The 23,410-nt window shown below is 37.3% G+C and overlaps 1 protein-coding gene across 1 annotated transcript in view; it reads right to left on the reverse strand.

Moving 5' to 3' along the window:
• Positions 1-23,410, reverse strand: part of ADGB (androglobin) — a 155,746-nt gene that overhangs the window by 41,942 nt on the left and 90,394 nt on the right. Inside the window, exons 19-26 of the mRNA XM_019638918.1 lie at positions 22,681-22,795; positions 19,772-19,939; positions 12,220-12,355; positions 11,455-11,592; positions 9,735-9,828; positions 4,651-4,785; positions 3,995-4,148; positions 631-818 (exon numbers count right to left, since the gene is read on the reverse strand). Coding sequence (XP_019494463.1) covers positions 631-818; positions 3,995-4,148; positions 4,651-4,785; positions 9,735-9,828; positions 11,455-11,592; positions 12,220-12,355; positions 19,772-19,939; positions 22,681-22,795 — 1,128 coding nt within the window. The remainder of the gene's footprint in view (positions 1-630; positions 819-3,994; positions 4,149-4,650; positions 4,786-9,734; positions 9,829-11,454; positions 11,593-12,219; positions 12,356-19,771; positions 19,940-22,680; positions 22,796-23,410) is intronic.

The following is a 23,410-nucleotide window of genomic DNA, read 5'->3' on the forward strand; positions in this document are numbered from 1 at the left end:
CGCGATTTATGTATATGTTTGATTACATACAGCCTTGTGACAGTTTTCCTGCATGTCATAAGCATTTGAATATAAATATAAATGTTGAAATCAAATCTGATATTGTTTTATCTTTTATTTGATGTGTGGAAGGTGTGCAGAAGAGGGGGTAGTCTTATACGGCGAGTACACAACAAACTCTGTATTTTGAGTGGAAATGTTAGGGGGTCGTCTTATACGCCCAGTCGTCTTATACACCGGCAAATACGGTAAGTATGGAAAGAAGTTTAGTTGGCAGATAAGGAGAAACCCACATAAGAGACTAGTCAAAGATGAAGCAGAACAAGGAGGAAGTACTAAGAGAAAGGAGCATTTGAAATCAAATAGAAAGTCAAATACAATGGACAGCAAGAAAGTGTCATTACCATTATATGCAACCACATAGACTTGATCCTACATAACACCTATATAATCGCATTACTCCCTAAATTAATTATTGCCAAGAGAGTGAGACATTGAAATTCAGAATTGACTCCACATTTTACTCCAGAATTTATTATTTTTAATAATATTGTTTTAAATAAAATAATAAAATAAAAATTTTAATATTTTAAAAGGAATGCATTTCCCCCTTCTGTCATGTACTCATACCTGAATAAAATTCTTTTATCATTGGGCATGTAGTAATCCCTGATTTCCTTTATGGCAAAGGTATTGCATGGAAAGTCTCGAGAGAGGCATGGGAGTGGATTATAAGAACCAATGAGGCGCAACTTCCATCGTGAGGCAGATACTTGTGCGTCACCAGTATACACTTCAGCCACAAACGTGTACCCTTTCTATAAGAAAGAAGAATTACACAGAAGTTACGTTGTCTCTTCAAAGTATAATATATGGTTTCATAGTACTAAAATGCTTTATTACCTTGATATGCATAAAGATCCCAAGATCTTTTTCTAAATATCAAATAACTAGCACTATGTTTTGAAATCCCTCTTAGGAAGTGTCATCTTACATGTTTACAGAGAAAATGAATAACTCTAACGCTTCTGTGGTATGGCTACCTAGCTGTAAATATCATGCTTAACTGTAGTGGATGATTACTATAGTTTCTTCTAATTTTTTTAATGATTCCTAAAGCAGATTTTTATCATCATGTCATCCTGGAGTAGCCCAATAGCTTTCTACTTAATTTCCCTGTCTTTTCAGAACTCTCTTTCTAAATATAAGATGAAAAAAGCAGAAGAGTTTATGGAAATGTAGTTCCCTTGGGATGACAATTGGCAGGTAAAGCTATTAAATTAACAGCATATCTGGTTCCATGAAACCCAGATGTGAGTCTGGAGATGATCTCTTTAGAGTGGAGAAAAAAAGCAGGCCAGGAGCTTGGGAAAGTGATAATCTCATAGTGGGTAATACCTTGATTCAATGTAATTGGATACTTGACTGAGGAGTCAGTGAAGCAAGAGATGATAATGAGATACAAAGAAGCATAATATCATAATGAGATACAAAAGCTCAAAATAGTTCTGAGTTTATAATTCTAGATACTTCTAATGAGGAAGAAAGAGAAAGGTTTGTGTTCCAATTGTTAGTGGCAGAGGAGGCTCTCTGATGTGTTTAGATTTCCAAAAGCAGAAATTACAAACACGCACGACAGAATGAATTCATAACGTTGCAATAAATGTCTAGGAATATTAACCAGAATTCCAATACTCATAATGAGATGAGAATTGCAACTCCAGTAAGGACCTTTTTGATATTATGTCTGGGGCAAATGAAAAAGGAGGATAAATCATATATACTAAAGTATTTTACCTGCAAAGTGTAATGCACAGATTTATTGCTATTTTAATTATTATTTGAGTTTGTCATACTAATGTATTAAAGAAGCAAAACAAAATCATATGACTTATTTTGTGTTTGTCTAGACTCAGAGAATAATTTTGAGAGGGGGAAAAAAAGTAGATATAAAATGGTAAGATAGACATTGATAAGTGAAAACCTAAGGCTGAACTAGTGATGATGGGATTGTAAGAGAAGAGCTGGCTTATTCTAAATGACTTCAAGACTCTTGAGTAAAACAGTAACGTAATAGAGTACCCTGTACTGAAAAACCTTATAGACGAGTGTTCCAAATCACAGTTTATGGGTTTTGAACTATTATGAAAAAAATATGGTAAATGATTTTGAATGAAAACTATTTTAACACTTTAAAAAAAAATTAACCTTAGAACGCTATTTTTTTTTACATAAAATAAATTACTATCTTGAGGGACACTAGTTCTGTGGATATACATTGGAAAATGTTGACCGAAAATCGGCTACATATGTGTCAATATGCCTCCCACGTGCCAAACACTAATGTAATCATCGTGCTACAAGACAGTGGAGCAATGATCTTCCTTACATTTAGGTGGGTCAAAATTTCGTTTAAAGGCTGCATTCAGTTCTGAGAACCATACATAGATAATTTGGAGAAATATTCAAAGATCAGGAATCATTAAGAGAGGAAAACCATACCACAAAAGGGACCGTTGAAACTATTCTGTTCATACAGATCTGCATTCTCCTCCCCATTCTCTCAATGTTTTTTTCTAAAATGAGCTAAAATGAGAGGATAAAGGAGATGAGTTATCAGAGGGAGAGAGTGGCTATCTTTGTTGCAATCCTGAATTTGCAATTTAGAAATAACAGTTAAATAGAGAAAGAATATGTTTCTGCATATTGACTCAAAATGCATAATTTAGAGCTACCCTCAAAATTCAAGCTTAGTCTCAGGAGACAGGTCTTCGCTGGAGCTAAGAAATAAAAACCAAATCAAACCAAACCTAAACAAAGTATGCTAGAGGTAAATAAGTATCAGATTCTTATTTGGTTCAACTAAATAATATTTAATGGGCCCTACCAAAATTGTCAATGACTAATATTAGTATACTTACCTAGTGAAGCCAAGAGTTCATTGCTAGAATTCGATGATATCTATGACCTTGATAGGGTCTCCCCTTCAATTAAATCTTTTCCATATGGGTCTTTGGGATTTTAAAAAATTTCCAATTACAAATTAAATAAATTTTTATATTCAAAAGGAAATCTAGGTCTTGATTTTTCTGTGAACGTAAAACTGCTCTAAAAAATAAAGTATTATTTTTAAAATCCCCAAAAACAATTCAAAAGAGCCATTAGATTTTTTATGGAGTCAATAAACATTTTCTTTTTCCTTCATTCCCATAAATCAGCACTCATTAGACAGGTGTGTCTTAATTTGTACAAAATAATGCATAGAATCACAGGCTGATGTGAACCTTAGAAGTCACTTACAACCACAACTCAAAGAGAAAAAAGGAGTTCAAAGCCATACAGCTAAAGAATGGAAGATCACAGCTAAAGCAGATCACCTGGCTTTCAGGGCAGGTACACACTATTTTTTGTCATGCTTCCCTCTCAGAGGAAATGACCAAAAACACAAAGATAAGATTCAAATAACTAGAGATGCAACATGATATAAGTGAACGTCAGTTATCAAGGTCTACCCCTCAGCAGCAGTAATGTGTCAAGTGCTCCTCTCCTTGGAAGGAACCTGTAGCCCTAAAAAGAACTGGGGGTGGTGAGTGGCTGTATAAGCAATCTTTTGAAGTATTTAGGAATGGAATAAATACCTAGTGGGAAACTCTGATTTGGCATACAGATAGGACTAAAGGAGCTCTTTAGCTCCATTACTATCTTAAGGGTTTGCATGATTTTATGATTTGAATAATGAGAATTTCTAATGCTTTCCTTTTGCCTTATTTTCTTTGGAGAGAAGAAGAAGAAGCCTGAGAGGCAAACGTTCTAACACTCACATTCAGTACCCCCCGTGCTGTCAAATAAATGCAGCTTCTATAGAAAAAGGCCTGGACCGTATTCCCCGGTTACGTAGATTGAAGGCATATCTGCTCTACCTTCTGAAACCTCAACAAAGCGCTGGCTTCTCACTATTATTCTATCATGTGGGGAGAATAAATTTTACACCTACCTTATTCTTGGTATAAAGATAAGGCACCACTTTTTGGAACACCTTTGGCACTTGTTCCATTGTGTCATTATTAACAACGTGGAGCACACAGTTTGGGAGTGTAGTATATACTTTGGGAACCAAAATCATATCTTGATGAACCAAAAACGTTTCTCTGTAATTACAAAAGCATGAACTTTCCCTTGACATGAATTGTAAAGAAAGTTTGAAATTAGGTTTGATGCTAAGAAATAAAAACATAAATTTAAAGTTCCAAATAACTATAAGGTACACATATTGTTTTCCTTTAAAAGTTATTATTAACATACTATTTCATCATATAAATGAAAACCTTTTCAGAAATCCTATTTTGTAATTTGTAACTTTTACCTGATATGCTTAGAAATTAAATGATTTATTTCTGTACTGAAAGCACAATTTACTATAATATTGTTATCACACTCATAAAAAGTTCTAATTAACTTCACATTCTTCACATACAAATAAATTTTTCTGTATCTCATTTATGCATAGCACATGTGGAAGATATTTTAACTAAGTCATGAAAGAAACCTAAAATGTCATACTTCTACTACTATCATAAATAAAACTCTACACATATGAATATTGCATGCCATTTAAAGGTGACATCACTTGTTAATATATGATAGCCTCACCTGAATACTATGAACCAACTATTTGGTGGCTGGTCTCCATAACTCACAGTATAGTCAGCAAAAACAATCTTAGTTTCTTCGTCTTGATAGCATGGATAGGATTCAATGGACTTGCACTTGCTTTTAAACATTTGTCTAGGAATATAAAAATAACTTAAGCACCAATAGCAAAAGCAACTTCTAAAATAAATCTTATTTACAAAAAAAAATAGGCAAAAATTATCATAAAATATTGCAGTCTGTTGTTGGCTGGATCGAGTCTTTGAACAAAGGTGTGTGTGTGGGGGGGGTCGGGGCAAAGAGGGGGATCTGTGGGGCTCATGGAGCATGGAACCAAAATAGGGAAGACCATTCCAGGTCAGTGATGAAAGACATCTCTCAAAGGTGCCCAAAGTTATCTGAGTTTCTTAGTCAAGGGAAAATCTAATTCATGACCGGGGGAGTAATTGTGTTTATAGGTAGAAAATCAGCACCAATGTTCAAGCTATAAGGGTAGGAAAGCTAGCAATAAAACTAGGTGGAGCCACTAAAGTTCTGGAGTTAACATAAAGAATTGATACTAGAATGCAGTTTAAAGTGAGGAATAGATTTTGAAAACAAATTTAAAAAAAAAAACTTGAAAAAGGGAAGAGTGCAGAGTTCTCCTTTTACCTGACTTTTGTTACATGAGGGAGTACTGCATGCAACTGATTAAAGAATTATGGGCTGAACTTTCTCCATCTTTGCCCTCTGGAAAGTTGTGGCATATTCTGGAACATGATGAGAGTGATCTGAAGGATTCTCTGGGTCCTATCCTTCCCACTCTGCCAGGAACTGGATCTAGCCTTTGTCGCACCAGGAATCTAGGCTCTTTTATATCATGTCTCTGGTATTAGCTGGGATGGAAGCCATAATGGCCATAGAAAATGTTTCCCTCCTAGAGGTCTACACAGAGCTAGAGTTGCTCGTGGCTTCTAGAAGGCGGGTGGTTGAATGCACTGTCCATGGAAAGCAAAGCCATGGAGGTTCCCATGGAGGATAGGATTCCCATGATACACATGATCATTGGTCTTCGGTGGTGGGAGGAAATTGATAGGTTTATATCTGGAAGGGTTTTAAGCCTTTTAAAATTGTCACAAAGAACAAAGACGAACTATATATCCTGGTTTGCCTGGGGCAGTCCTGGTTTATGCTCATAGTCTTGGCATAATTATTAATTGTGCTCCCTCTGTCTGTAAAGCTATCCCAGTTTGGATGATAAATAACCCATTACCCTAACAAGGAACTATATAACTTGGTGGTCTGGCAATGCAGAGCACCACTGTCAATCACATGGGTGCTGTCAATCACATGGGGGCTCACCTAATGTGGATGTGCTGTTGACTGAGCCAACACTAGGACTAAGGAGGGCCACACAGGGAACTCACTGTAATGGGAATCACCACCATTCTAAGGTAAGGGTGGGATTTAAAGGTTATCACACTGTCATTGTTCCTATACTGTTTCTACCCTCTTTCATATACCTCAGGATTCTAATGAATATAGGGCCGTCAAAATCTTGATGTACCATGTGGAATATCTTGAGTGACCCAGAGAGAAATCCCTGACAGACTTAAAAGATTTTATTTTAACTTTGCACCCTAGGACAGAAAGTTATATTGGTAAACTTAGCCTTGCCCAAAGTAGTCTTGGGGGAGTTCTACCCCTTATGATCTGAGAATGAAAGCTTAGTCTCCTGGACCTCAAAGCTCCCCCACGCAGTAGTAATAAAAATAGCCATATTAATAATAGCTAATGTTCTGTATTAGCTCAGTGTGTAGCATTGTGCTAAGTACGTTTTCTGTGTGTCACCTTCATTTATCTTTACAGCTTTATAATAAAATAGTACTAGGAGGTAGATATTATACTTAATATGACAGATAAAAACACTTTAATTTTAATTTCAGAGAGGATAAGAAACTTCCCCCAGGTCACATATCTGATAATGAAGAGGGCTGAAGGGAGCATTAGGTCTTACGCCAAATGCTGTGCTCTTGACCATGTAATTAACGTCTGCTAGGATGAGCAGGTAGCTGTGGATGCTCCTGGCATTTAGGTTTAAGGATCAGTCAGACTTGTCAGTTGTATCCTTCCAATAGACACAGGTGTAGAACTATTGAAAGAGCATGGCCTCTACATTGGATATTTGTTGAGTTTCTGGGACATGCTCTCAGCCAGGGTGGAAAGATTGTATGGAGAGAAACACCAGCCCCCTGAAGAGGTTATGCCTGTGTTTCACGTATATACCTCCGTAGGGAACTGACCCGGCTCCATGATAGGGGAGCTCATGATTTTAGCACTTTATTTACCTGCGCATGAGGCATTTGGTGCAATTTCTGGCCCAGAGATCTTCCCCACAGTGCACAAACAGGTCGGAGAAGAAGGTCTGTGCTCTCTGTGCACGTGGGTACAATTGGGATCTTAAGAAGAAAGGACCCCTTTTAGAAAACAGGGGTTCTGGAGTAAGAGTGGATCAAGCTGGATTACCAGACAGTAACAGTAGCTGTGGGCCAGGATTAGGGGGAGGCGAGTGAGGTGCTCATTCTCAGCGTTGGGTAAGTACAGATTTGGACTTTCTCTGTATTTAAATTTTTGATATTTGGTTCATCACAGAATTTTTTCATTAATTTTTGGCTATTTTAAATTTTTATGTATTTTATATATAATTTTCTATTTGTCTCTTGCTTAGAAATAGGAGTGCAATTGTTACTTTATGTGGACCTTGTATCAACAACTTTCCTTAATTCTCTCTTTAATGCAAATAGCTTTTCTGTATATATTTTTGGTATATTCTACACATAGAGTCATATCATCTGGTGGTTTCATTTTTTGCCTTCAAATCCTAATGACTTTTATTTTGCTTTATTGCCTTTTTGCTCTCTTGGAATTTTCCTAGTATTACTTTGAACGTAAGTGGTCAGGCAGACATCTTTGTCTCATTCCTAAACTCAAGGAAAAACTTTCAGAATTGCATCACCAGCCATGTTTATGGTAGGCTTTTAAAATTCTAGATACTGTAACATATTAGGGAAAGTCTTTCCTAATCCTAGTTCGCGAAAAACAATTTTAAAAAATGTTTAATTTGTGTTAAATTCTATCAAATGCCTTTCTGAATCTATCCAGAGGACCAAATGATTGTCCATTTTTCCTGTTAATGTGCTGGATTAAAATGACAAATTTTCTAATGTGAAACCACCATTGCATGTCTGGGAGTAGGAGACCCACTTAACTATAAGGTATTATCCTATTTATATAATTCTGATGTTAATTTGCTATTTTTAAAACATATTTTTGCATCAATGTTTAAGAGGGTTATTGGTTTGCAGTTTCATTTACTGTACTGTCCATGTTGAGTTTTTGTATCAAGATTATGAGTTGAAAAACATTTCCTCTTTTTCTAGTCTCTTAAAGATGTGTAAGATTAATCTTATTTCTTCTTAAATTCACTACGGATTAGCCAATATGAATGTTAATCCATTAACATATTGCTAGAGAACATATGATGCATCCTTGCCCTATTAGAGTCTCATCTAAATAATTACTTTTACTATTTCTGCAATAACACTAGAACCTTAGACTCTTTAAAACCTTTCACCTGATTTCTGCATTGCTAAGCTCATGAATTTACTCCTATATGTACCTATTAGTCTGATTGTCCTTTGAAGATAAGGTCTTATTTCTCTGGCTGTTTTGAAGGTCTTTCTTTTGGTCTTTAGTTTTCAGGTGTGGTTTTCTTTGCATCCTTCTTGCATGGTGTCTGCATGCAGACTCTCTTGAAAATATGGGCTGATGTGTTTTCTCAGTTTTGCAAAGTTCACAACTATTATCTTTTTACATTCTGGGGCTATAATTACATAAAGAATATACTTTTTGAGCATGTTCTACATGTCCTTTATGCGTCTTTCTTATTTTCCACTCATTTCCCCTATGCTTGAGTTTGAATATTTGTCTATTGACCTATCTCCCAGTTCACTAATCTCTTCTAGCCTTCCTAACCTGCTGTTAAGCCCATTAAAAAGTTTTCCGTTTCAGTTATTAAAAATTTCATTTATGTAATTTCCATTTAACTGTGCTTTATTAATCTAAACTTTTAAACTATTTTCCCTTTCTTTATTCTTTATTTTCTTGGGTATTTTCATAATAGTTATCTTTAGAGATTTTGTCTGCTAACTCCAATCACCAGAGGGTCTGCTTCTTTCAGATACACACTGTATGATTTTCTCTTACTTTTGTTCAGATTTTATCCTGTTTCGCACATGGTTTGTGGCTAAAATGCGGTTTTTGTAAGGTTCGATCCTTCCAATTGGTCCCTGCTCCTAGAGCGTTGCCCTCCAGAGATTTTGGCTGACAACTCTGTTTACTGGAGTTCCCTCCTCTGGCAGGTCCTCAACTCTAACTGTTGTGTCCACAGCACCATAAGGCTCCAGAAAACTCTCTGGAGGTTTTCTGCTTAGAATTTTAGATAAGTTCAATTAAGGCAAGCAAAAAGTATTAAGTGCCATAGAAATGTTTCAGATAAAATATTGTGGAAGTTCAGAAGTGATGGCAGGTTTCTAGCTATAGTGATGAGGGAAAACTCAATGAATATGGTAGCATTTTGAACTGGAATTTGAAGCACACCAAGATACTGTAATAATACATCAGACAGAAAAAGATAAGCACCATATGATTTCACTTATATGTGGAATCTAAACATGAATACATAAGTAAATAAATAAACAAACAGAACAGAAACAAATTCATAGATACACAGAACAAATTGATGGTTGCCAGATGGGAGGCAGTTGGGGGAATAGGTAAAAAGGGGGAAAGGGTTAAGAAGTACAAATTGCCCATTATAAAAATAGTCACAGGGATGTAAAGTACAGCATAAGGAACACAGTCAATGATACTTTAATAACTATGTATGGTGTCCAATGGGTACTAGACTTATTGGGGTGATCACTTCATAAATTATATAAAAGTCTAACCACAATGTTGTACATTTAAACCAAATATATTATTGTATGTCAACTGTAATTGAAAAATTTTAAAAGTAAGAAAAAAATCATACTATTATACTTTACCTCAAGAGGGAAACTGCATACTGTTCTATATTCATTTCCAATATAGCCCAAACTTTTTGAAGAGTATCTGCAGCACTGGTATTTTCCTTTGTGTCTAAAAATAATGATAACAAATAACAATATAAAAGCTGTAAGGTGCTTGAAGGATTATTTTGTTCAAAGCTCTCTTTCTACAGAAGTTGAAACACACAAGTAAGGTGGTACCAGAGTCACAGGCTTTATTAGCAGCAAAATCATGTTTAAAATATAAAGTTATAAACCTCTAGTTGAAAGCTTTGATCACAATTTTATGCCATTTCCCTTCATTTTTAATTTAAAAACCATAAAATACCCTTTGATTTAATTGAAATAATTATCAGTGAGTTTACATCAGATCTTTGATCACACCAAAAATTTCTTATGAAAGTTCTTATGTCAGGAAAAATAATTCATCTAATTTTTCTAAAAAGCAGTGACTACTAGGATTCCACTAAAGCTTTGTCTAAAGCATAATCCACAGATGGCTTAAGAATAAATGATTTGGCAAGAAAAATGCAAATCCATAGTAAATACTTTGAAGTTAACATGTCAAAACTGACATTTTTTCTAATTATCCTCATTTCTTCATAGTACTGACCAGTATTTGAAATTGATATCTTCGTACATTTACTTGTCTATTGTATGCCTACCATCACTAAAACACAAGATTCATCAGAGCAGAAACCTTGTCAGTTTTACTGATTTCCATAAGGCCAGAATCTAGAACAGCACTGTACACACAAGTAATTCAATACATATGTATTGAGTGAAAGAAATGCAAATACTGTTAAAACATTAGTTAATTGCTCAAATTTTGTCTCTATAATGAGAAAGAAAATCATTGTATGAGTATAAATTTTGCAGCATATATGGACAACAAAAAGTATATTTTACCATATATTTACTTTGATAAATTTGTAATTTTTTTCTAATAGAAAAAATATAAAAATCAGGCTACCATAATATTTCTCTATCACAAAACTATACAATGTAGTTTGTTTGTTTTACATTTGTGCATGTGTCATTTTTACTGCTTAGATAAGCATTTTGATGATTCTAATTAAACGTTTCAAATAGAGACATTTTTACAAAAAAAATGTTTCAATCTACTCCAAGAATTCTATTAGAGATAAGGCTTTTCCTATGAAAATGTGAACAGAAAATGCAGCATGAAAATAATTGGATATAATTTTTGCCTCTGCAGTGTCTTATTTTAGGCTATTAAAATAAACCTTTTCATAAAGTTGTTTATTTTATATGCATAAATATATTGGATTTAATAAATATATTAATACACTCAAAATGCATTTTATGCTTTCTAAATGTATGTCTTATGGACATACATGACAGCTCCTTTCTTTCTTCCTTTTTTTCTTCCTTCTTCCTTCCATCCTTCCTTCCTTCCTTCCTTCCTTCCTTCTTTCCTTCCTTCCTTCCTTCCTTCCTTCCTTCCTTCCTTCCTTCCTTCCTTCCAAGTAGTTTGTCATGTGTTTACTCTGCATCAGGCACTGTGCTAAATTCTGGGAACAAGAGACTGAGTGTACTGACATACACCCTGACCTCAAGGGATTTCAAAATTTATAGCATTAAACATAATTAGCCTATCCATAAAGTAGGATGACTCTAAAATACTTTTTATTAACATACAAACATTCATTCATATATAGGCAAGTTCATTTTATAAATGATTGAAAATTTATACCTGGTGTTCTGGCTTTCATAAGCATTCTGACATAAGTCCCTCTCCACATGGCTTGAATTTTAATTGCTGCTGCGACTTCCTCAGGAGAATATTCTTTATCGCTTATTGGTATATAATATTTAACATCTACCCATTCCGCTGGAAAGAGAAAAACAAACTTTGGACTAAAAGTTACATTTAACCTCTTCCCCAATTTTCAATGCCTTTAACTACTAAAGTCCTCTGACATATAAAGTGCCACAGTAATAGATGTATCATCATATTAAACATTGCCCTCTATAACTGGTCCTTCTTTAGAAAGTAAACATTCTGGAGAATGATAACATGGTAAATATTGACACCGTAGTGAACTATTGATTCTTCCGTCAAAGTAGCAAGAGGTTTCTCTCACAATTGAAAGAAATTGTTAAAATGGTGGAAATAGATTATTAGGAAAGGAGGAAATAAATTATTGGGAGAGTTACTCAGATCAAAGGATCTTCCCAGAATTCCTCAAATCATACTGTATAGAGCTTAGTGACTTTCCTACTTTTTAAGGTCACAAAAAAATGAAACAGGGAAATTCTGGATGTGTGTGGGGTGGAGGACACGTAAGAACTTTGGAACCCTGTGAGCTTCCCAGAGCACTGCTTGAACTCTGCAACTGTCCATGTGGACTTGTGCTACCTACTCCACAAACACTCTCAGGGCACTTTTCCCAAATTATTTATCTTATGTAAGCCTGGGAGTTCCTTTGTCAAATAAATATCTAAAATTAATCAGTACCTAAAGAAGCCTCTTCCAAGGAGGAATCGAATAAATCCAAGTCCAAAACTATAGCACGGAATGCAAATTTCAAGTTTGAAGGAAATTTTGCTAGTTGAGTTTTTCTGATTAAACGCCATAAAGATGTATGAAAAACCTGAAAATGATAAAATATTTTAGTATAGTTTTTAAACCAAGAAAATACCTGGTCAGAAAACCTCTAAAAAACTTCAGGTATGGGGCCGGCCGAGTGGCTCAGCTGATTAAGAGCTCGCTTGGGACACCAACTCAGAGCAGCAGGGCTGCGGTTCGGATGCCACATATGAGGGCCAGTGACGCTGCCCTCTACAGCTAAGATGATGAACAACAGCTCAACCTGGAGCTGGGCTGCTGTGAGTCGCCATCCACGGCGTAGGCTATAAAAAAATAAAAAAAAACTTCAGGTATGCTAAAAAAAATTATATATATGTGTGTGTGTGTGTGTGTGTGTATATATACACACACACATATATTTATTTGTATATACATATATATTTATATATATATATATATATATATGATTGTCAGAAAAGTCATGTGCATTTTTGCAATGAAAAACAGAAAATACATGACTTTTCTGACAACCCTGTGTGTGTGTGTATATATATATATATATATATATATATATATATATATATGATTGTCAGAAAAGTCATGTGCATTTTTGCAATGAAAAACAGAAAATACATGACTTTTCTGACAACCCTGTGTGTGTGTGTATATATATATATATATATATATATATATATATATATATATAAAACCTATGCATACAAGCTATCAGAAGATTTTACAAAATCTCACTCACCCAGTAAGAGACCAAAATTATTTATCATTTGACTATCCCTAATTTAATAAAATTTAATCTCTATAGCAATGTTTATAATGTACAAATAATCAAAATAAAATATTAGACTGAGGAGCTAGCAATTTAAGATTAAAAATATGGTCCTTGTTCTTAAACAAGTTAAATACAATATTTCATTGATTCTAAGATGTAAGACACACAATATTATTCTATGTGCAACAAAAAAAGAATATGCTACTTAGAGTTTTTAGCATATTTTTTATCATCTATGAGTATTTATTTCCTATTGAAAAAGCTCATTTACACTTATTTAGACATAGCTTTTCATCATGTATCACATTTAAACATACATAAGAAAATAAAATAAGCTACATATGTTGGTTAAGTATTCCAAAAACTTATTAATATTCAAACTCTTAACTCTTGCAAATCACTTTTTGAAACTATTTAAGATCTGTTTTTTCCTATACAATTTTATCCTCCATGTTGGAAAAGCTTTGAAGGGGCACCATTACCTAAACAGTGGTCTACTTTTGTTCCTGGGGTTTTCTTAAGCCACTGATCCACCTTCAGTATGTGTTGATACTGGCTCATTCTTGATCTTACTAAAGATGATTCATGATTGATGGAAGGTATTTAGAGCACAACAAGACTATATATCCCCCCTTCCAATTTTTATTTTTATGGTTTTGATCCTGAAATGCTAAGGGTTTCCATTTATCTAGTCATGCCATGGAGAATGACAATGAAGCCATGACACCTTTCCCTCTCTTTTTTCTTTGAATCCCGGGGGTGAGTCATTTTGGTGTGAGAAAAATCTCTCTCCCTTCATGTTTGGTTTTTTGTTTTGTTTTGTTTTGTTTTGTTTTTTGAGAGGGTTTATTATGCCAGTTAATTCTCTTCCTTGAAGGGTTAGTCTTTTGTCAAACAATACACATATTTCTTTTGAAGTGGTGACAATATGTACCTGAACAAGTCCATGCAAGTGCAGAGAATTCTGGAGGCCTCCTGGCCAGCAATGATTGTAAGGAGCCCCCAAATATGACACACTCTGATTTTATTCTGATGTTAAAGTGTGAAAAGAAATGTTCATCTTAGAATTGGTGAAATACAATGCCCTTCAAATGCAAGTGACTATTATATTTCATACTGAGTCCACGTTTTCTGACAACTCTTCACTCCTTCCCTTATGTATAAAAAATAGGCACCTCATCTCACAACCTGTATTAGTATCAGCCCCATCAGCTGGCAATATTAGACAAGCCTGAGACCAAGCAGTTAACCCAAGCTGAGCAAATCAATGTCACTTTGGCCAATAATAGGAAGTCAGGGTTAAGACATTCTAAACTATTGGGTTGTCGGAAAAGTCATGACGTATTTTTTCCATGTTTTTCATTGCAAAAATGCATCATGACTTTTCCAACAACCCAATAGCTTCATGTGGGAAAAAGATGAAAAACTTAGAATCCATATTTTCCATGATGTGAACGTAGGAGCAGAGAAAACATGTCTATAAATAGAAAAAAGAAGATGAGTTCTAAGGGCCTTCTGTTCCCTCTTTGAAGCCCCTCACTGAGTCATTCCTATCCTTAGGTTTCAAGAAAATGTCCCTTTATCCTTATAATAGATCAACACATCCAGCTGCTTGTTGTGGCTTAAATCAGTTAGATGTGTTTTCTGTGACATGCTAAAAAAAATGCCCTAAATATTTCAACATCTTAAGATAAAAATTAAAAAACAAACAAACATGGGCCGGCCGAGTGGCGCGATGGTTGAGAACTCGCTTGGGATGCCAGAGGGCCCCGGTTCGGATCCCACATATGAGGGCCAGTGACACTGCTCTCCACAGCTAAGATGCTGAACAACAGCTCAACCTGGAGCTGGGCTGCCATGAGTCGCCGGCGACGGCGTAGGCTGCACTCCCTGTGGCAGTGGGTTGCCAGCTACCGTATGTAGCCAGCAGCCAGCGTGAGTGGCCAGCAGCCGCAGTGAGTGGCCAGCAGCCGCAGTGAGCGGCCAGCAGCCGCAGTGAGCGGCCGTCCAGAAGCCGGCAACTGATCTGCCTCGCCAGAGAAGAGCGCAATGATGGTGCCAACTTGGGCCAGTGAAGCAACATCCTCCACAACTAGATTGAAGAACAAAACGACAGCAACTTGTCTGTTCCCCTTCCCCCAATTCCCCAGCACTGTTCCCATCCCCCCAATTCCCCAATAAAAATCTTAAAATATATATATATATAAAAAAAATAAAAAATAAAATAAAATCCTTTAAAAAAAACAAAAAAACAAAACAAACAAACAAACAAACATGATTATGTTCATCCTTTTACTCTGTTACAATGGAGTGTTCAGAGTTTTTGATCATCTTGATATTCTAGGGTATATCATTCTGGACTACACGTGAATGTTGATGACTCAGCAAACGCAGACCTGTGGGCAGCAAGGCAGTACCCTGAATTCCTGGTTAAGACATGGGCACGCTAGAGAGTAGGGAATAAACCCTATAGAGATTCGTGGATTTACCACATCAATGGAGATTTTAGGTGTCCAGAAGGCTGGATATGCTGAGACATTGCCTCTAAGGTAAAGAATAAGACACCGCAGTTAAGAAAGACCGTGCTTGATGGTCTTGTCTGGATTTTGGTGGTAGAATATTCTGCTTTTGGGAGTACTATTCCAATGAATGTATTGAGTGACTCAAAAAGCCATCAGCTTTGAGCAGGATCCAAAACAAGAGAGGGATCTGCAAGAGATTTAGTTACTCTGGGAAAGAACAGAAGATCCCCTGGTCCAATTCTGTCATAAGCATGCTAATGAAAGACCACCTGGCACACACTAATGTTATTTACTGGTGAGACAGTCCTTATCTATGGGATACTTATAGTACAATGCACATGATTACTGCATGACGCAATGCAAATTCCTCGTAGGTTAGAGTGGCATATAAAAGGCTCAGCTAAGATGCATGGAGATAACACCCTGCAGAATTGAGGCAGTCTCCTCCAGGAAGCAGTATATATGCACAGAACCAAAGATCAATATGCAGTGCTATGTCTGTAATAGCTAAAACATACAGACCTGGGATTTAAAAATCGGAAGCAAGACTGGTCTCTCTCACCATTACTTCCAGTGGCTGATTTGCAATAATTAGTGTTTTCTGTTCTCATGACAGGGTGTGTGCTGGATTGGAGGACCTAATTCCTGGAGGTGGATGGCAGGAAATATTCCCACCAGGGGACACATTCTAACTTACAATAAATCTAAAGTAGGAGATATGCCTCAACCTGAGGACAAGTTTGAGTTCCTCATCCTGGTGGACAAGCAGGAGAAAAAAGAACTAATATAACAGAGTAGGGGGAGAAAAGGGTTTTTGCTATAAATGGGGACAGGAAGAATTATGTCTGGATTTGAAGGGATGCTTCTTGGTACTTCTACCATAAATGATTAATTGGAGCAATCATGACCTGATAAGAGTAAGGCATCAAGATCTCACATCCACTGGATTGAAGGTCTGGGTGACCCACCAGGCAGGATTAGCTGGAGCTTTGGCTGGAAGAAAGAGAAATCTAGAATGGGAAGTAGAGGAGAGAGATGTTCAATACCAATTATGGGCTCAGGGCCAGCTCTAGCAGTGGACACAATAGCTGTCATATCATGTAATGATTTAATTATTTTTAGAGCTTGTGACCACCACCTTGAGCCACCTAGAGACACCTTGAAGAGTGGGTGACAAGAGCTCACCAAGGGAGGCATGGTCATACTAGTTGAAGAGGTAGATCAGGGCACATATTTCTTGTACATGACTCATACCAAGGCAAGTGGGTCTCATTTGAGAATGATTTGCATCCCAGGTAGGGTTGCCAAATAAAATACACAACACTGTAAGGGCAAATACAAATCAAAGGTAAGGGGTTTAATTCTCCCTGTGGTAAATAAGGAAGACACTCCCCTCCCTTTTCTTAGAGCATTTACTTTAGAAAACTTATAAGTTCTTCCTCCCTCTTTGAAATGTATGTAAATCTTTTAAAAAACTAAATATGCCTCTTGCCAGATTGAAGAGCCAGCAATATCTTTTTCAAGGACCTGGGAACCATCTCTTTGAAAAGTAATAATCAGGGAGATGGTGCCACGACTTCCCAGTTTCTGGGGAGGGTCGGGGCCTGACTTCGGCAGGCTCAGACCTCCACACTGTGAAACTACCTTGTGTCATAAAGATATGAGAAGCTTATTTTTCTTTTGGATAAAACCAATTAGCTAACATGGTCGACCACCCCAAATACCAAGTGGATTTAGAATTCACTCTGTGTGACAAATGGTGCCATCAAGTCCTTTTACTTGAGTGCTGGTTATTGTTTATCTGGAGAACTTGTCTGTAAAGGGCTACATCCGCTTGGCTATACAAAAATGTGAGCTCTCTTTCTCACTTTGCAATCTATTTAGTGGACTGCCTTGATGTGCATCTCACCGTGATTTAATGCTTATTCAACAGCAAAATTGTGTTCTTTCTCTTCTACTTTTGTGGAGAGGTCTTCTGAATTTGGAGGAAATTTTAATTACCTTTCCCCCGAAACACCCAATACCCAATTAAATTGGAATAATAGGTAAAATGAGTTTTTGTGTGTAAATAATTTTTAATATAAGTACATCTTATATATTGCACATGCTGTTTCTTTACATGAGATTAAATTTTAACTCAGCAAAATGACTCTACAGACACATACTTTACGCCTTTCTCAAAAATTAACCCAAAATATATTACAGACTGAAATGTAAAATGCAAAGTTATAAAGCTCTTAGAAGATAACCTAGGAGAAAAGCTAGATAAACTTGGGCACAGCAATGACTTCATGAAAGAACTGATAAGCTGGACTTCATAAAATCAAAAACTTCTGCTCTCTGAGAGGAGATCTCAACAGAATAAGAAGACAAGCCATAGAATGGAACAAAATATTTGCAAAAGATGCATATGATAAAGGACTATTATCCAAAATACACAACCAACTCTTAAACCTCAACAACAAAGAAACAAACAACCTGATTACTAAATGGGCCAAAGAACTTAACAGACACCTCACCCAAGAAGATATACAGATGGCAAATAAGCATATGAAAAGATACTCCACATCATAGGTCATCAGGGAAATGCAAATTAAAACAACAGTGACATAGCACTACACACCTATTAGAATGGCCAAAATCTGGAACACTGACAATGCCCACTGCTGTTGAGGATATGGAGCAACAGGAGCTCTTCCAGGGCCGGTGGGAGTGAAAAATGGTATGGCCACTTTGGAAGAAACTTTGGTGGTTTACGAAAGTAAACATATTCTTACTATATGATTCAGCAGTCACGCACATTAGTATTTACCCAAAGGAGTTAAAAACTTATGTTCACACACGCACCTATACATGGATGTTTACAGCTACTTTATTCATAATTGACAAAACTTGAAAGCAACCAAGATGTCCTTCAGCAAGTGAATGCATAACCTGTGATACATCCAAACAATAAAATATTATTTGGCACTAAAAAGAAAGCAACTATCAAGCCATGAAAAGACACAGGAATCTTAAAGGTATATTACTAAGTGAAAGAAGCCAATCTCAAAAGGCTACATACGGTACGATTGCAGTTATATGGCATTGTGGTAAAGGCAAAACTATGGAAACAGTGCAAAGCTCTTTGGTTGCCAGGAGCTAGGGTGGGAGAGGAATGAACAGGTAAAGCACAGAGGATTTTTAGGGCAGTGAAAAGAGTCTGCGTGATATCATAATGATGGATACATGTCATCACATATTTGTCCAAATCTACAGAATGCACAACACCCGGAATGGTCCCTAATGGAAGCTACAGACTGAGAGATACTGATGTGTGAATGTAGGTTGATCAGTTGTGACAAATGTCCCACTGTGGTGGGGATGTTGATATTGGGGGTTGGGGGCTGTACCTATGTGGGGACAAGGGGCATATGGGAAATCTCTGATGCTTTCTCTCCATTTTGCTGAGAACCTAAAACTGCTCTTAAAAAAAAAAAGTCTGCAATAAAATTGTACCCAGGTGTCATGTATTTTTTATTTGCTATACCTGGCAATGCTACTCCCCAGGGAACATTTCACAATGTCTAAAGTCATTTTAAGTTGTCAAAAAAGGATATTGCTGGTGTCTAGAGGGTGTAGGCCAGCCATGCTGCTATATATTCTACAGTGCATGGGTCAGTCCCACTAAATTCATCTGGCCCAAAATGTCAGTAGTGTACTGGTTGAAAAACCCAGACCTAGAGGGTATCACAAAGTCTCCTTGTTTCATGCTCTCAAGGTTTTCTGCTAAACCAGAATGCTACTCAGCCCCAGGCACAAGTTTTAACTGTGAGGAAGTTAACGCCCCCAAGGGCAACCATCTCTCAGTGGGAAAAGAGTTGGCAGATAAGTGTCATAATCTCCCCGTCCTTTAGTGGGACACTTCCGAGGGATGCCCTACACATTTTATCAGGATCTCCTGGACAATTCAACCCCAGTAGCCACGGCAGCCAATACCACATCTTTCAACATAGTTTTCTTTTTCTCATCTCGTTCTTCCTACTCCCTCATTTCTGCTTCCTAAAGTCACTTCCCAAATAAATTGTCTCCATGCAAAATACTTCTTAGGCTCTGATTTGGGGGGGGGGGTTACATAACAAAAGAAAGCATCCTCCTAGGAACATCATATCTACATTCTGAACATGCTTACCCTGAAGTGCTGTGCCGTTACTTCTTTGTTGTGAAGGGGTATAGGGTAGTGAGCTGTTTGTAGATCCTTCAGCGCTTCAGAAAGTTTACCCTTATCTTTGAAATTAGCAATCACATTTCCGACAGCCTTCATAATTTTTAGAGACTGCTCTGTAAATCGGTAGCTCTCCTGTGAAGACAATAGCAGCCAGACTCACTTTCACTTATTTAAAGATAATTAAGTTTATAAAAATTTAATTTCTGTTAATACATGGGTGATTCAATAGCTATGTATGGAGAACTTATTTGCTCAAGGCATTTTACTAAGTGTTGTGGTCCCAGAGATATGAAACAAGGAACAGGATCCCTGCTGTAGTAGGAACACATAGGAAGAACACCTACCTCATATTGGGGGCCAGGGGAAGTTTCTCCACAATACTAATAGCCAGACTTAGTCCTGAAATGTTTAGGGGCTAACCTGACAAAAACTCAGTTGGGTTTGAAGGCTGATGGGCGGAGAATACAGGGAGAGAAAAATAAAGATCAAAAGGACAAGAGGTGAGCTGGCGTGAGCTGCTGGCTCCCTACTATTCACTAGGAGGAAACAATAAAAGCAAGGAGATGGGGATATGGAAAACAGTATGGAGGTTCCTCAAAAAGTTAAAAATGGAACTACCATATGATCCAGCAATCCCACTTTTGGGTATCTACTCAAAGGGAACGCAAACAAACAAGATATTGCAGAGATATATTCACTCCCATGTTCACTGCAGCATTATTCATATTGGAGATACAGAAACAACTCAAGTGTCCATCAGTGGATAAAGAAGATGTGAGATACACACACACACACACACACACACACACACACACACACACACACACGATGGAACATGAGAGAGAAGAAAATCCTGGAATTGTGACAACATGGATGAACCTTGAGGGCATTGTAATAAGTGGAATAAGTCAGACAGAGAAAGACAGCCACTTCATGGTATCACTTACATGTACAATCTAAAAAAAAACAAAAAAGTCAAACTCATAGAAACAGAAACAGAGAGTAGAAAAGTGGTTGTCAGGGGCTGAAGGGTGGAGGTGAAAGGGTATAAGCTTTCAGCAGTAAGACGAATAGGGTCTGAAGGCCTAATGTAAAACATGGTGACTACGGTTGATAGCACTGTATTGTGTAACTGAAATTTACTAAGAGAGTAGAATTTAAATGTTCTCTCCACACCCCTAAATAGTAAATATGTGAGTTGAGGGATGTGTTAATTAACTAGGTGGGATATCTTTTCATAAGGTAAATGTATATCAAATCACCATCATATACACTTTAAATAGCTTATGATTTTATTTATCAATTATACTTCAACATAACTGGGGGGGGTGAGGAGGAAGAATTGTATGTCCAATTGCAATAAATCTGTAATTTGGAATTTAAAAAAGGATAAAACCCAGAGGAGTTTGCAGATTATCCTGGTTGGTGGTAGGTAGCTGATTAGTGGAGGAGTTGCCCAGAGCAGAGGGTGCCTAGAGGCAGCAGGAAGGGGCTGAAGTTGGAGGAAAACTTTGTAAAGCCTAGTTTCCCCCTTTTTCTAGTGGGTGCTGTGGTGCGATCATTGCTCTACCATTCCCTGCAGAAATTTTGAGGAATGGCTCTGCAGGTGTGGTAGACAGCACAGGTTCCCTGCTGGGGTGAGAAGCTGATGAAAATAGATTCAACTGACTTGCCACCTGAATGCCTTTACATCTCCATTACCTCCTCCCCAATTCGCCAAAGCCTAGGGAAATAGGGACAGACCTTTTTCAGTGGTGCTTCTCTCTGATGTGAAGCCATGACTACAACGTTGTCTGGTCAACTGACAGCATTGGGCGTGATGAAGTATGGCTCTGAGGAGCTTCAGTCTCTCTGCTTGTGGACCAACCTATACCCCTTTGCTTCTCCTCTGAACTGAAGACAACTGGGGCTTGGCCTTGAGCCCCAATAATTTTTATAATATGGAAGAGTTGATAGCCTCAGGGAAGTATGAGTTCACTGACCCAAATAACTAAACACCTAGGGAGCTGAGTCACCTAACAAAGAAACAAACTGGATAATCCCTTCTAACTAAGGTAGAATTATTTTAAAAAGAAGAAGAAGAAGAAAAGACAAACAAAAATTTAAAATAAGCAGGGTCAACGTAATTAAGGGAATAAGAGACTTCTATTTATAAGGTGGGCTTGCTGATCTTCCTTCTGTGTCCATTAAACAGGAGGGAGAGACCTGGGGAGAAATGGTGTCGCAAGGAGAGGAGGCAGTCAAGCACCACCACCACCTAGAGAGGCAGGAATGCATGACTGGAGGATGCGTTTAAAGAACATCTAAAGCCAAGATGGGCCCTCAGGGGAGAGGGTGGCCCCATTTACCTCATCTCTTCTTTCAGATGCTGTCAGAGCAGAGGAGCAAGAGAAACTAAGGAGAGGCCAAGAGGAGACAAAGGAGATGAAATGAGAGAATCTTCCATGACTCTCGTCTCCTGAATTCCAGAGACACGCCCTCCAAATTCCTCAGGCCAAAGAAGTGTAAAAGGGGCACATGATATCAAAATTTTCAACGGTATTCAAAAGGCTTGTATGGATCCTGTATACCTCCCAAAAGACCAATAATACTATGGAATCTGCATGAGATGTTAACAGATGTGAAAGGAGCTGTGACAGAGCAGAGGTGAAGGCAGCTGGAGAAAAATTAAAATCATTTTATTTGTATCTCTGCAGAGTTTAGATTATTTATTGTACATGTCATATTTGGGGATTCCTTGCGGAATATACCTAATCGTTTTAAAAGGTAAAAATGGGTAAGTTGAATAAAAAAATAGGAATATGGGTTAGTTCAAATTCTTTGAAAATAAGGCACACACACACACAAAAAGTCACCGTTGCTAAAATATGTACCGGCTCGAAGTTGGGTAACACAACATCTTCATCCCCAATGACAAAAGTCACCATGCTGCAGATGTGGATGGAATGCCCTATCAAGGAATACGCTGTGAAGAGCAGCATGTGTCTCCTAAAAAGAAGGGATAACAAATGAGGACCAAGAGTTGCCTTTGTTGTAGGGTCTTGCCTCTGTGAGTTTCTTGATGACAGTTTGTGCTCAAACATTATTAGTAAGAGTCAAATACTTTAACACACATGGAATAAAAACCTTTGAATTTTCACTCTAAAGAATGCTCAGAGGTCGCGAAAACTATATTTCACTAATTGTGTCAGACAAAAACAGTTACACTAAATGACAAACTTGCACACATTGGAGGTGTCTCTCATACACTGCAGTCCCTTGCAAAAGACTTGGCTTGAATTTTCCCTAATGTGGATGAAAAATGGGCTCTTTAGAAAGTAGCTTCCCAGGATGACGTGATCATAAATTCCTAACTGGGCAGGTCATGGTGGGTAGTCACGCCCCAGGCCTGTAACTTCTTTAGTAAAAGTTCATCTTTGCCTTAAGCCAGCCCTGCCCATTGTTCCTATGCATCTAGATGAACACACCTTTGAAATGCCTCTTTCCAGATGGCTTCCTCTAAACCAGCGGTTCTCAACCTGTGGGTCGTGACCCCTTTGGGGGTCGAATGACCCTTTCACAGGGGTCGCCTAAGACCATCGGAAAACAAAAAGATATTTACAT

The sequence above is a fragment of the Hipposideros armiger genome, unplaced genomic scaffold (genome assembly GCF_001890085.2).
Source record: "Hipposideros armiger isolate ML-2016 unplaced genomic scaffold, ASM189008v1 scaffold_41, whole genome shotgun sequence".
Taxonomy (NCBI): domain Eukaryota; kingdom Metazoa; phylum Chordata; class Mammalia; order Chiroptera; family Hipposideridae; genus Hipposideros; species Hipposideros armiger.